Here is a 13,133-nt window from a genome sequence, read left to right on the forward strand (position 1 = left end):
AAGGAAGGGATCTAGTTATAAAGTTTTATTCTATTAGAAATTTTTATTTTTAAAGTTAGGCTAATAATCTTGACATGGAATCCATTTATAATAGAGCCCTTGAGGAACAATTTTAATAGCTATTTTCTTGGGCCTTCCTGGTGGCGCAGCGGTTGAGCGCTGGGTTGCAAAGCTGCCCACAGCCTCTGCAGCGCCGGTTGGATCCCCGGCTGCTCTTCGGCCACCGGAGGAGGGTCCCACATGGCGCACAGACCTCTCCTGTCACCCGCTGTTCCCTCAGCAGTGTACTTCAGTCCTTCTGCCTGCTCTGCTCCCCGCTCTGGCCCTGGTGAATTCTCTCACCCTCCTGCGCTTCTGACTGTACTCAGTGCTTGTATAAATAAATAAATAAATCTTTAAAAAAAAATAGCTATTTTCTTAACTAATCATGCATGGGCTTTTTTATCTTGAGACATTATAGTTTTCAGAGGATGTAATTACAAAGCATGTATAGCTAGTTGGGAAATTCTCAATGTAAATAACAGGACACCTATCTGCAGTAAAGCAAAATTTTACTACACAGGCAGTCCTCAACTTATGATGTTTGACTTAGTGATTTTTCTACTTAATGTATGATGCAAGAGCAATATGTATTTAACAGAAACTGTACCTTGAGTTTTGAATTTTTGCTCTTTTCCTGAGCGAATAGTAAGTGGCTGGATACTCTCCTGATGTTGGGCAGTGGCTTTGAGCCATAACTTCTGGTCAGCCACTCCATCACAAGGGTAAGCAACTGATACTCTACAGTATACTGTGCAGCCAGCGATTTTCTGATATTGTATTTTTGCTCCCCATCATGTCTGCAAAGTGCCCATTTGTGTCTGAGATAGTCAATGTTTTGTTACAAAATAGGCTTTGTGTTAGATGATTTTGCTCAATTGTTAGCTAATATAAGTGTCCTGAGCATTTTAAGTTAGGCTAGGTTAAGCAGTGATGTTCAATAGATGAGATCGATGAATGCTTTTTCAATTTTGGGTATTTTTGACTTAATGGTATTTTCAACTAAGTGGGTTTACTGGGATGTAACTCCTTTTTTTCAAAGATTTATTTATTTTTGCATACAAGAACTGGGGTCTAGGCCAGAGGTGTGGAGGGTGAGAGGATTCACCAGAGACAGAGTGGGGAACAGAACAGGCAGATCAACTGAAATACACTGATGAGGGCGAATCAGGAGAGGTCTGCTGCGCCATGTGGGTAAGCTCCCTGGCTGGGGATCGAACTCGTGCTTCAGTGGCTATGGATAGTTTCATAGGTTGCGTCTTAACCCCTTGCATCACCAGGGAGACCCTACTGGGATGTAACTCTATTATAAATTAAGGAAGATCTGTAATTTCTTTACAGCCAGAATTCCATTTTAACACTTGGTTTTAAAATGTATTTTGACTGTGGGTGTAGAATGTTTGTACTATAAGTTGACAGTACATATTCTTACCTTTGGAAAAATTAGCCAGATTATTAGTATTAATTTTAATGTATCTCATATTTCCTAAACATTAAGCACTGGCTATGTATTATTCTCTGTATTTAATCTCATAATGACCTGCAAAGTAGGTAATATAATCCCTACTTTAGAGAGGAGGGGATTGAAGCTCAGAGGTGTTAATTCATCTGTCCACGGCCACTCATTAGTGCAATGGAAAAAGCCTCTGCAAGTTGTTGACTCTAGGGTCTACACTCCCATACTATTCATGCCAGACACTGGGCTAGACCTATGGGAGACAGGAGACGAGTAAGACACAGTTCCCCAAAGGCAAGATAAGAGAAATGATGGTACTTACCTGCCCCACACAGGTCCGTTATGTTAATACGAGTAGGCAGGGAACTGCCTTTTGAGTTAGCTGCAGATACAGTCACAGTCCAGTTCCCAGTTCTGGGAATAATCCAGGTCCAGGAGGTATTTTCTGTGATGTTCTGTAGTGTGGTTTTCCCTCCTGTCACTTCATGCAAGCTCACCCAGTAGTGGATTTTTCCTCTTGCCTCTGATACATTCAGATTCTGCAAAAAAAAACCACATCTATCACTGTGTACTGTGACAGGGTGGCTGGATGCTCTGTGCCTGGACCTCATGACCCCCTGCAGCAGGTGGCTACATCTGAGTGATTTCCTTATTTACATCTTTTCCACTGCATTCTTTTAAGTCTGCCCACCTCTGCCATTTAGAATAAAACATGTTAACATTTTTAAAATGTTAAATTTTAAAAACACATGTTTTGTTTTGGTTTGTTTTCTTTTTTTTTGCTTCAAAACAAAACTTTCTAATAGTGGAGCACTCAGTCACATGCAGTGGAACAAGAATGGGTTCTGAATTCAGATGATCTGGGTTTGGGTTCCAGTTCTACCAATCACCTGCTGTGTGATCCAGGGCAGGTACTTGGTGCCTTTGAGACTCCACTTCTAAATTGATGAAACACACACACACATTTAACTTTTTATACAGAAAGTACATCGCTGCTCATGAAATTAACATTTTTAAATGCTAAACTGGTAAAACCTACACTTAATGAATTAGATTAGCCATCTGTGCTAGAAACTGAAACACTTTATAAGTATGTGACTAACAAGTTTTAGAACTGCAGAAATTCCAACTGAGATCATTTGGAAGCAATCCTAGAAAGAAAGCGTAAATCTAATTATTTATATTGTAACCCTGTTTGGACAAGGGCTACAGGAAACAGAAGCACTGAAAATGGAGACTGCCATGGTGAGAGAGGCAGTGCCCATCCATGCCCCATGCAGGGGAGGAAGGCTGAGCTCACCAGACGCAAGCATTGCAGCTTTCTTGGCAAGGTTTTTCCTTCCGCGGGTTGTGGGTTAGCTTTAAACTGCTGATTAAAAGACACACTTTAGGACTGGCAAGTGCCCTTTTCTCTGGTTCCCTGCTCCCTAAGCAATCACCTAATAATTTGATTTCCTATCTGTTAAGATAGGCTGGTTTAATATCAATATTTGGTTCATTTAAAATTTGTATTTTTCACTTTATTTATTTTATTTTATTATTATTTTTAAAGATTTATTTATTCATTTACATAAGAACCAGTGTACAGGCCATATGTGCAGGAGGGTGAGAGGATTCACCAGAGCCAGAGCGGGGAACAGAGCAGGCACACTGACTGAAATACACTGCTGAGGGGAGCAGCGGGCGAGACAGGAGAGGTCTGCTGTGCCATGTGGGACCCTCGCCGGTCGGCCGGGATTGAACCAGCATGCAGAGGCTGCGGACGGCTTCACAGCACTGTGCTCAACTGCCTGCGCTACCAGGGGAGGCCCCACTTTATTTTTTAAGATTTATTTATTTATGCATACAAGAGCTGGGGTACAGGCCAGAGATGTGGGAGGGTGAGAGGATTCATCAGAGAGAGAGTGGGGAACAGAAGAGGACTGACTGAAATACACTGCTGAGGTGAGCAGTGGGCAAGACAGGAGAGGTCTGCTCTGCCATGTGGTTTAGATCCTTGGCCAGCCGAGGATCGAACTTGTGCTATGCTGCAGTGGCTGCAGATAGCTTCATAGTGCTGCGACTCAACCTCTTGCGACACCAGTGAGGCCCTGTATTTTTCACTTTAAGTGATTAACTTGGCCTTCTGATTATAATTTGGCTTCCGAAATAATTAGCATACCAGGAGAGAATGTTCCTTCTGCTGACTCAAGCCTTCTGGTTGGTCCAACAGCTGCATTTCTCACTGAAAATTAATCCATAAACACCCAGTTTTTATATTTATATGTTTCAGTCTCCAGGAGCTTGATTACTACAGGTTTCTCATGCACTTCTAGAGCTACAAGGCCCAAGACTGGATCTTAAGCCATGGTCAGAGCACAACATAAATGCTGGTTGCAGAGGGCTCCTCTGGGGGCACGTTCAGACTTTACCAGAAGGCATCTTTGTGTGCTGGCAGGAACGGAGGTTAGCATCTCAAATGTACATCACTGCTGGACACAGGTATATTGTGTGGATTATAGTAAGTGAGTGTTTCTGGAAATTGTGATGTTTTGAACTGTTATTTACAAAGATGCCTCTTGTTGTAGAAGAAAAAACAGGATAAATTAAAGCAAAAGCTGGCTAGGAAAGACCATTCTCTCAGCTCTCACTCCATCCTTCCCTGTCTGTCTCTTCTGTGAGTCCACAAGTAGGACAATTCCCCACCCCTACCCTATGTATGCTTACTGTAAGGTCATCCCCTCAAGAATTAGTTGAGGGCCTCCTTGGCGGCGCAGCGGTTGAGCGCTGGGTTGCGAAGCTGTCCGCAGCCTCTGCAGCACCAGTTCGATCCCTGGCCGCAGGGTGAGGGTCCCACATGGTGCGCAGACCTCTCCTGCCGCCCGCTGCTCCCCTCAACAGTGTACTTCAGTCCTTCCGCCTGTTCTGCTCCCTGCTCTGGCTTTTGTGAATTCTCTCACCCTCCCGCGCTTCTGACTGTACCCAGTGCTTGTATGAATAAATAAATCTTAAAAAAAAAAAAAGAATTAGTTGAACTCATAAAACTCCTTATTCTTGCCAGGGACCCAAGGGGCCTCAGTTTCACTCTGACAACTAAGGAACCAGAGTATTATCTGGAAATAACACCTCGCAAATCAGCCCTTAATACCTCCTTGCTATTGTCCTCACAGACACCCCAGCAATCACATTCAAACCAATGGTAAAGTGCTGAAAGAAGGGATAAAATGTCAAGTCACTTGGATCCAATGAACTTGCCTAGTGTCTGCTGTGGACATCTTGCTGATCACAGTGATCTAGTAATCAAAGATCTGCAAGAAATGAAGGTTCCTAGGAGGCAGAAAAGGGCATAAACCTAAGCTTTTGCATGTCCTCTTCCATATCACATATTTTAAAACTGAAAACATCAGTGAGAATGTGAGGGTGGGTAGTTAGACAAATAAATATGGTATCCCATGAGTTATGCTTGTATAAAAGTTTTGGGGTAGATGTAAAAACCTCTCAGGTAGATGGTCTCCTTAACTAAATTGGAAAATGGGCCTACCTTGTCTAGCAGGGACCATGGAACAAAAACACTCAATGAGCCAAGAGGAGTACAGATATTCAGCCAGTTGGGCACTTACTGTCCTGAGGCAACTGAAAACTGTACACAGTCATGCAGCACTTAATGACTGTGAAATATTCTGAGAAATACATTAGGTGATTCTGTCACTTGTAAATGACAGAGAATGTAACTATACAAACCTAATGGACAGTCACCTACACACCTAGACTATATAGTATAACCTACTGGGAAGATGATTGTGTATGTGGAACATTGTGACTGAAATGTTAAACGATACATCACTGTAATGAGTTTTGTTAAAAAAAAAATTGAGGGCCTCCCCAGTGGCACAGCAGTTTAGCGCTGGGCTGCGAAGCTGCCCGCAGCCTCTGCAGCACCAGTTCGATCCCCGGCTGCCAGAGAGGGTCCCACATGGCGTGCAGACCTCTCCTGCCACGCCCGTTGCTCCCCTCAGCAGTGTATTTCGTCAGTCTGCCTATTCCGTTCTCCTCTCTGGCTCTGGTGAATTCTCACCCTCCTGCACTTTTGAGTATACCCAGTGCTTGTATAAATAAAGAAATAAATAAATCTTTAAAAAAAATTGAAAACTAAGGTTTTCAATAATGTATGTAATCCATCACCCCTGAGTTACACTTGGCTCTGGTGGGATGGAATATCATCACAAAATAACAGAATTAGTAGGTATTTTACAGATTATTAATTCAACCTTTCCTCTTAAGGTTCAGGGACATGAAGCGACTTGTTTAAGAGCACTTGGGGATAGAGAGAAGAGCTGAGAGTAGAATCCAGAGCTCCTGACTTCTAGACTGGTATTCCCTCTACTCTGATGTGATGCTCCTTACATTGAGTATTAATGAACTAAGACAGTGAATTGATAGTATGGGGGTATCATCTTTCTTAGTTGGAATCCCAAATCATCTTCCTGGCCCAAAGTAGCAATGTGTATATTCTCTAATCCTGAGGTTATGGTGCATTTGAGAGTGGAGCAGCAACATTGGATATGAGGTTAGCAATTTGCAGAGGGTGAATATTCAGAATCCTTTTTCTCCCAGAACCAACAAGCCCTTAGTCACAAGGAGACAAACTATGAATCCAGAAGTATAGACCTCTGGAGCCAGCTGGTCTTCCCAGATACATTTATTTTTATCCAATGTTTGTTAATTTGAGTGGGTAACAAGGAAAAAAAAATCATTATTTATTGGGTTATTCCAGAGTCAGTAACATTACATCTATTGTCACATTTAGTTCTTATAACTCTTCCTCCCCCATTCTAATGATGGTTATGAAGCTTGGAGAGGTTAAGAAACACTCAGGTGTTGCTGGTGGGAGTGCAAAATGGTCCAACCACTATGGAAAGCTGTGTGGAGATTTCTTAACCTACTAAAGATAGATCTTCCATATGATCCAGCAACTCCACTCCTAGGTATTTACCCAAAGGATACAGAAACATTAATTCAAAAGGGCACCTGTACCCATATGTTTATAGCAGCACTATTTACAATAGCTAAGCTATGGAAACAACCCAAATGCCCAAAAATAGGATAGGTGACTGGATCAAGAAGATGTGGCATATATATACACAATGGAATATCACTCAGCAATCAAAAAAGATAAACTCATGCAATTTGCAGCAGCATGGATGGAGCCGGAAGGGATCATGCTCAGCGAAATAAGCCAGAAAGAAAAAGAAAAATACCGGATGGTCTCACTCATAGCAGGAATTTAGAAAACCTAAATAAGGGACCAGGAAAAAGACTAATTGCAATAAAGTAAAAATCAAAATCAACAAGCAGCTGTAGACCAGAGACACTACAGCGAGGGGCTAGGGGAGGAGAAGAGGGATTAGGGTCAGAATAAGGGGGTGAAAATTGTATGGGGAATATAACCAAAATGAAAATGCATGCATTATGAAAAAATGAAAAATGATGTAAGAATTATATAAAATAAAATAATTTATATATAAAAAAATAAAACAAACAGGGGAGGGAAGAACACAAGGGATGGTGCTCAGGTGAATTGGTGGTGGGAATTTTACGAGGACTACACCTGAGAGGAGAAAGCAAATATTGTACAAAAATGAACAATAATGTAAAATATAAATAAATAAATACATTTAAAATATTAAAAAAATCCCACTCAGGTGTTACAGGAAAGTAATATAAGATTTTAGTGCGCCCCCTAGTGGATGTAAGAGAGGAAGATGATATTCAGAATGTGTAGGGCTTTCCTGGGAGTGTTTGGAAGACCTGGTTCTTTCTGTACTTTCTGGGTATGCTCTCCTACTGCAAAATAAATAAATAAATAAAAACTGTCCTATTGTCTCTGTCCTTCAGTTTTCTTTCTGCTTTGTCCTGTGCAAAATGATTGACACTTAGTTTGGAAAGCCTTTCTGAGTTTGGTTTGTCTGAGAAACAAGTGAACAGCCCCATGATAAATTTATTGTAAGAGTTTTGTTGCCTGAGAAGACTTTCAGCAACAAAAATAATGTGTAAATAATGTGGAATGTAGTACAGGATAGGACAAAATTTGACACATTTCAGAATGCAGTGCCTCTAGGTTTTTTTGTTTTGTTTTGTTTTGTTTTGTCTTTAAGAATATTGGAGGATGGGTGTTTCTGTGAATTGACAAATTATATCTTCTGAGACTTAAAAGAAAAAACTACTGGCCATAAAACAATATTTTACTTTTGAATTTCTCATGATGCAAATAAAAACAAAATACTATTAGAGCTTAGCCCATATGAAAGAAGAGTGTCTTGAAAGCTGGGGAATTTGAACACTTATTAGTCACAGCTTTGTCTGTGAAAACTTTTTTTGAACATTGCTAGACTTACTTCTTCTTATCAGGGGAGATCATTTGCTTCCTACTCATCACATAGCAGCAAGTCATTTTATCTCTTTTAGCCTCAATTTCCTTATCTGTATATGAGGTTATTTCTATGTGCAGCACAGAATTATTGGGAGATTCAATGAGCAAAGGGAAGCAGACTGTTTGAAGGTGTGCTTAGCGCATGACAGATATTAAGACAGAGTTCTCTTTTCTCCATTACTCTAATACAAAAATCATTACAATTGGCATTTTTTCCTATCATACTCATGTGACGCATAGAAAATCAGGCTCTCTTGACTCAGCTCATGCCATGGCTCTTTATGGAAGTCACACAAATGTCACACAGTTGATCACAAAATACATATAATTTGTGGGTTTAAGCCTGGCTACCTCGATTTTGGAACTCATGGCTGCCTTTAGCAATCCCAATCAAAAGTAAATGAGTGACTCAAAAGACAATTCTTATCTGGAAGTTTTAAAAATTATCGCATGGAAACATTCAATGAATCTGTCTTCCCACTAGCCCGTCAGCTTATCTTTGACTCTCAGTGTCAAGCATTGTTTGCCTCCTAACAGTGACGTAGCAGATACCCTTTTGCTAAACTCATGTGGCACTTATTATTATCTGCATTTTATTCATGAGGAAAATTAGGCACAGAAAGATTAAGCTTGCTCAAGAACACACAGCCAGTAAAAGGGGAAGCTGCAACTTGAACCCGGGTAGCACGGCTCTATCTCTAAGATGAACTCTCCACCATACTCATGCAGGCACCCAGCAGACACTCCCCAGTGTTTTGCCACACTGAACTGATTTAATTGATAGTCACACCTTGTGGTAGTTACTCTGGTTTTATAATTTCCATCTTGTTTTGCAGCAAGAAAAGCAGCAAAATAATGGAAACTTTTGTCAGAGCAAAACTTTAACTCCCCTTCCACCTGTTTTCTAATTTCCGTTAATTCTCTGCGACTTACTGTCTTTGCCACCGACCGCACGCATTCTCCCATCCAACTGACATTCTATACATTACAGCTGATGTAATAGGTGAATACTAAGCAAGTATCTTCAGAAAATAGCTTCAGAAATACTGTGATGGAACAGTGATGGAACAGAGTTGGGGAAGGGAAGGGAAGAGAATTGAATATTGCAACAAAACTATTGAGAGTTCCCCATCCGCTACTTCTGTATTTAAATACAAATTCTGAGACTGAATATCTCCAATAATTACATAAAAGCCTCAAGCTCTTGGCAGCCAGTCTTCCCTGGGAAGTTACAATAGACCTATAACCTATAATTTCTACTTTTACTGAGCCTCTTGCAGATGAGGAGGCCAAAGAATTCATTCCTTCAGTGCAAGTGGAATTTTCTTCATTTGACAAAGTGCAAGTGGAATTTTCTTCGATTGACAAAGTAATGCAGGGAGAAAGAGACAAGGCAAATGTACAGAGTAAGCTGCCTCTGGTCACAAAAGTCTTCCTGAGGCTGTACTTTCAACTTGTTAAAGGTTTTGCTATTATCTTTCCTAGTACCTTCTGTGGTTTGAGGGCAGCTATTTACCAAAATAAATACCTTCATTTAACAAATGAATAAAAATGGCAAATCTTTTCTCCATTTTTGGAATCATGAGTTTCCCTGAGTCTCTTCTTTATAGTTTGTCAAGGTTCAGAAGTCTTACTATCCACAACAGAAGAAGCCACTTATAGTATAGGGCTACGGAGTTCTGGAAGTGTGGCTAGCCTGAACTGAGGCGTGCTGCTACCCAAAGGGTGAGCTCTTAGCCACTGTACAATACTGGCACTTAGTAGGCACATCAACTTTCAAAGACCAGTTATTAGGAAAAAAGTAATATAAAATAGCTCATTAATTTTAAAATCAATGTGTTATAATAATATTCCAGATACTTTTGGATTAAATAAATGTATTATTATTGCATTTGCCCTTTTAATAATACACAGGTGTTCTTGTTTTATTCTCAAATTATATTGTTTTTCTCTTAAAAATAAGCTATGGCAAAAATAGCACAGGGTATTTTTGAGGAAAAGGTGCTTCCAGGTGAAACCAAAGTGTGGGAAAATGAGTAACAGTGGAGGTTGAAGCAGCAAAACAAAGGTCTCCTTCACCCTCAACACACTCACACACCCTCTCACATTCACACACTCATTCCACACTCATAACACATATACGCACACACCCATCTCCTGCAAACTCACATAACACTTACACCTTCACACTCACTCACCGATAGTCTGAATATCTCTATGCTTTCAAGAGTGACACACGTTGAAATTCTAATGCCCAGTGTGATGGTGTTAGGAGGTAGGAACTCTGGGAAGTGATGAGCTGATGAGGGTGGAGCCCTCATAAATGGAATTAGTGCTCTTATAAAAGTCCCTCAGAGAGTTCCCGAGTCCCTTCTTCCCACGAGGATACAATAAGAATTCTTTCACCCAAAGCAGCACCCTTACCAGACCATACGGTGCTCTGATCTTGGATTTCCACTCTCCAGACCTTTGAGAAACAGATTTCTGTTGTTTATAAGCCACCCAGTCTACTCACATATAAACACGAATCTCACATACTTACATACACACACAATACATAACCATAGTACATCCCCCACACACATACAAAACTCCATACATACTTACAATGTCCTTCCCACTCACCCACATATACATCACACATGCACACACATCAAAATCATACAATTCCAAATACTCACCTTCACACACATACTCAGGTCCCCCTAAAAGAGACTGCACTCATTTAGCACAAAGTTATTCTCCTCTAGTGTAAACATCCTACAAAAATGAAAGCCCATCTCACACTTCAGAGCTATGAGAGACGTGTTCTCACTTTGCTCACAAGCTAATTGGGTTTTACTTGGGGCTTCCTTTGGAGCCAATATCTGAAATACCCTGCTCTGCAGTGGTGGGGTGTCCCTCACATCACATTTCCCAGGATTGATTAAACAAAAACCTCACCATGTGTATGCGTGTGTGAGCGTGCATGTGTGCATGAGTGTGTGTTTGTGTGTGGGAGGCTCGTATCTTAAAATTGAAGATTGCAATTATCAAAATTGCTCACACTAACTCCAGAAGAGGAATTTATATTCATTACTTTCACTCTTCTAGTTTCAGGTTCATCAGCTTCATAATTCCAAAACTCTTCTATTACCCTTAACTGGAAGAGGGGTAGTGAGTGGGATGCAGGTTTTGGGAAATAAAGAGGAGTACGGAAACCTCCTCTTAAGATCATGCCAATCAGCAGCTCAATTCAATAGTATTCACACTGGACAAAGATGAGTCACAATGTATCACAAAGAGTTAGGGACCACGTTTCAGTCTCAACATTGCACTTAGCTGGGTGACTTTGGGAAGACCTCTCTCTCTGACTCTCCATTTTTCATTTGTTAATTGTTTAGGGGATACTCATAGGGTTTTTGTAAGGGTTAAATGAAATGACAATGCCAACTTTCAGGACTCTGTGAAACTTTCACATTCGGTAATAACATTAGTCCTCATTGTTTTCTAGAAGTTTGTTCATTTACTGCTTTACAACTATTCCTGAAGAAGAACTGCTATCTATTGCTATTTGTATTATTTTCTACTACTAGTAGTATTCCTAAGGGAGGGAGTCTCTCTTTCTCCCGTTCCCTTTTCAATGACTATAAAAAAATGTATCCCCTAAATATCCATGTCCACAGTCTTCCCATTTTTAATTTCCCAAAAAGTAAGTAAAGCATGGTCACTGCTGGGCAAATTGTATGGGATGGGCAGAGGAGAAAAGAGCCAGCAGAGAAGGTGTAGTGGGGTCTGAGGGTGAACATGTTTGGGGGTGCCAATTAGAAGTGGATGGGGAGAAGACGTGATCACATGGAGAAAGGAACTCAGTCAGAGCTCTCACCTTTATTTGGTAAACGTGAATTGACTTAGTGAGAAAGGGGTGCTAACAAAGTTTTTGTAGCTTTGTATTAAAGCTTCCATGGAAAGAGGATGATTTTTCTGACCTTGAAACCTACTATTCAACTACACATAATTCCCTATACATGTCAGTTATATCTCAAAAAGCTAAACAAAACAAAACATATAGTACTAATAAATTGTAAGTTGACAGTGAAAACTTACCTTCCAGAAAAGAGATATCTGTTGTGTGTTGTAGTCAATGTGTTGTTTCATGTACCAGACATCCAACATGCCAGTAGGCTCTGTTTTGAAAGGAAAAAATCATATTTTTCATATATCTGTATGCACACACACACACACACCCCATAAGATCTTTTAAGGTCAATTTGTTATTAAGTGATTCTGAGTAGGATCACAGGATAATACCCAGTTTCTGTTGTTCCAGTATTTTCCTTTTTCTTTTGTTAAACAAGGAACATGTATATGTTTAGCCACAGAATTTAGAAAAAACAAGGTTACCACACCAAAAAAATTAAAATGATGAGAAAATTAGATTCCTGACTTACCTTAAAACATGTATTAGTATAGCAAAAGAAACCATCACAGAAAAAGAAAACTGGGAAAAGGTGTTTGCTCAATGTACATCTAACAAAGATTTAATATCCAAAATACAATAAAGAACTCATAACTCAACGACAGAAGGCCAAACCAATCAATTTAAAAGGGGGGTGGGGGCAGAGGATTTGAACAGACACTTCTCCAAAGAAGATAATACAGGTGGGTAACAGATAATGAAAAACTGCTCAACTTCATTTATTATGGAAATACAAAGTAGAAACACAATAGCTATCACCTCACACCTGTGACAATGGCCTGTCTCAAAGCAGCTGTGAAAATGATGTGCTGGTGAAGATGTTAGTGGGAAGGTAAACTGGTGTAGCCCTTATGGAAAACAGTATGGAGAGTTCTTAAAAATCTAAAAATGGAAATACCGTATGATCCAGCAATACCTCTCTCAGATGTTTTTCTGAAGAATAAAAACACTAATTCAAAAAGGTTTATGCACCCCTATGTCCAATAGCAACATATTCACAATTGCAAAGACATGGAAACAACCTAAATGCCCACTGATGGATGACTAGATAAAGGCTGTGATACACAAATATTGAATCAAACACTACTCAGCTATTAAAGAAGGTGAAATCTCGCCTTTTTCTGACCACATGAATGAACTATGAGATGATTATGCTAAGCAAATAAATCAGGAAGTGAAAGACAATTATCAGATGATTTTTTGCATATGTGGAATATCAGTAACCAAAACAAACTGCCAAATCACAACAGAAACAACTGACTTTCTGAAAA

The 13,133-nt window shown here is 40.1% G+C and overlaps 1 protein-coding gene across 3 annotated transcripts in view; it reads right to left on the reverse strand.

The window, feature by feature from the left end:
- The window catches only part of IL12RB2 (interleukin 12 receptor subunit beta 2), a 74,292-nt gene that overhangs the window by 27,056 nt on the left and 34,103 nt on the right, over positions 1–13,133 (reverse strand). For all 3 annotated transcript variants that reach the window (XM_054691802.1, XM_037501061.1, XM_037501062.1), the window contains 2 exons: positions 11,991–12,070; positions 1,818–2,034 (listed from right to left, as the gene is read on the reverse strand). In XM_054691802.1, coding sequence (XP_054547777.1) covers positions 1,818–2,034; positions 11,991–12,070 — 297 coding nt within the window. The remainder of the gene's footprint in view (positions 1–1,817; positions 2,035–11,990; positions 12,071–13,133) is intronic.

The sequence above is a fragment of the Talpa occidentalis genome, unplaced genomic scaffold, assembly GCF_014898055.3.
Source record: "Talpa occidentalis isolate TD23 unplaced genomic scaffold, MPIMG_talOcc4v2.1 talOcc4.9, whole genome shotgun sequence".
Lineage (NCBI taxonomy): Eukaryota > Metazoa > Chordata > Mammalia > Eulipotyphla > Talpidae > Talpa > Talpa occidentalis.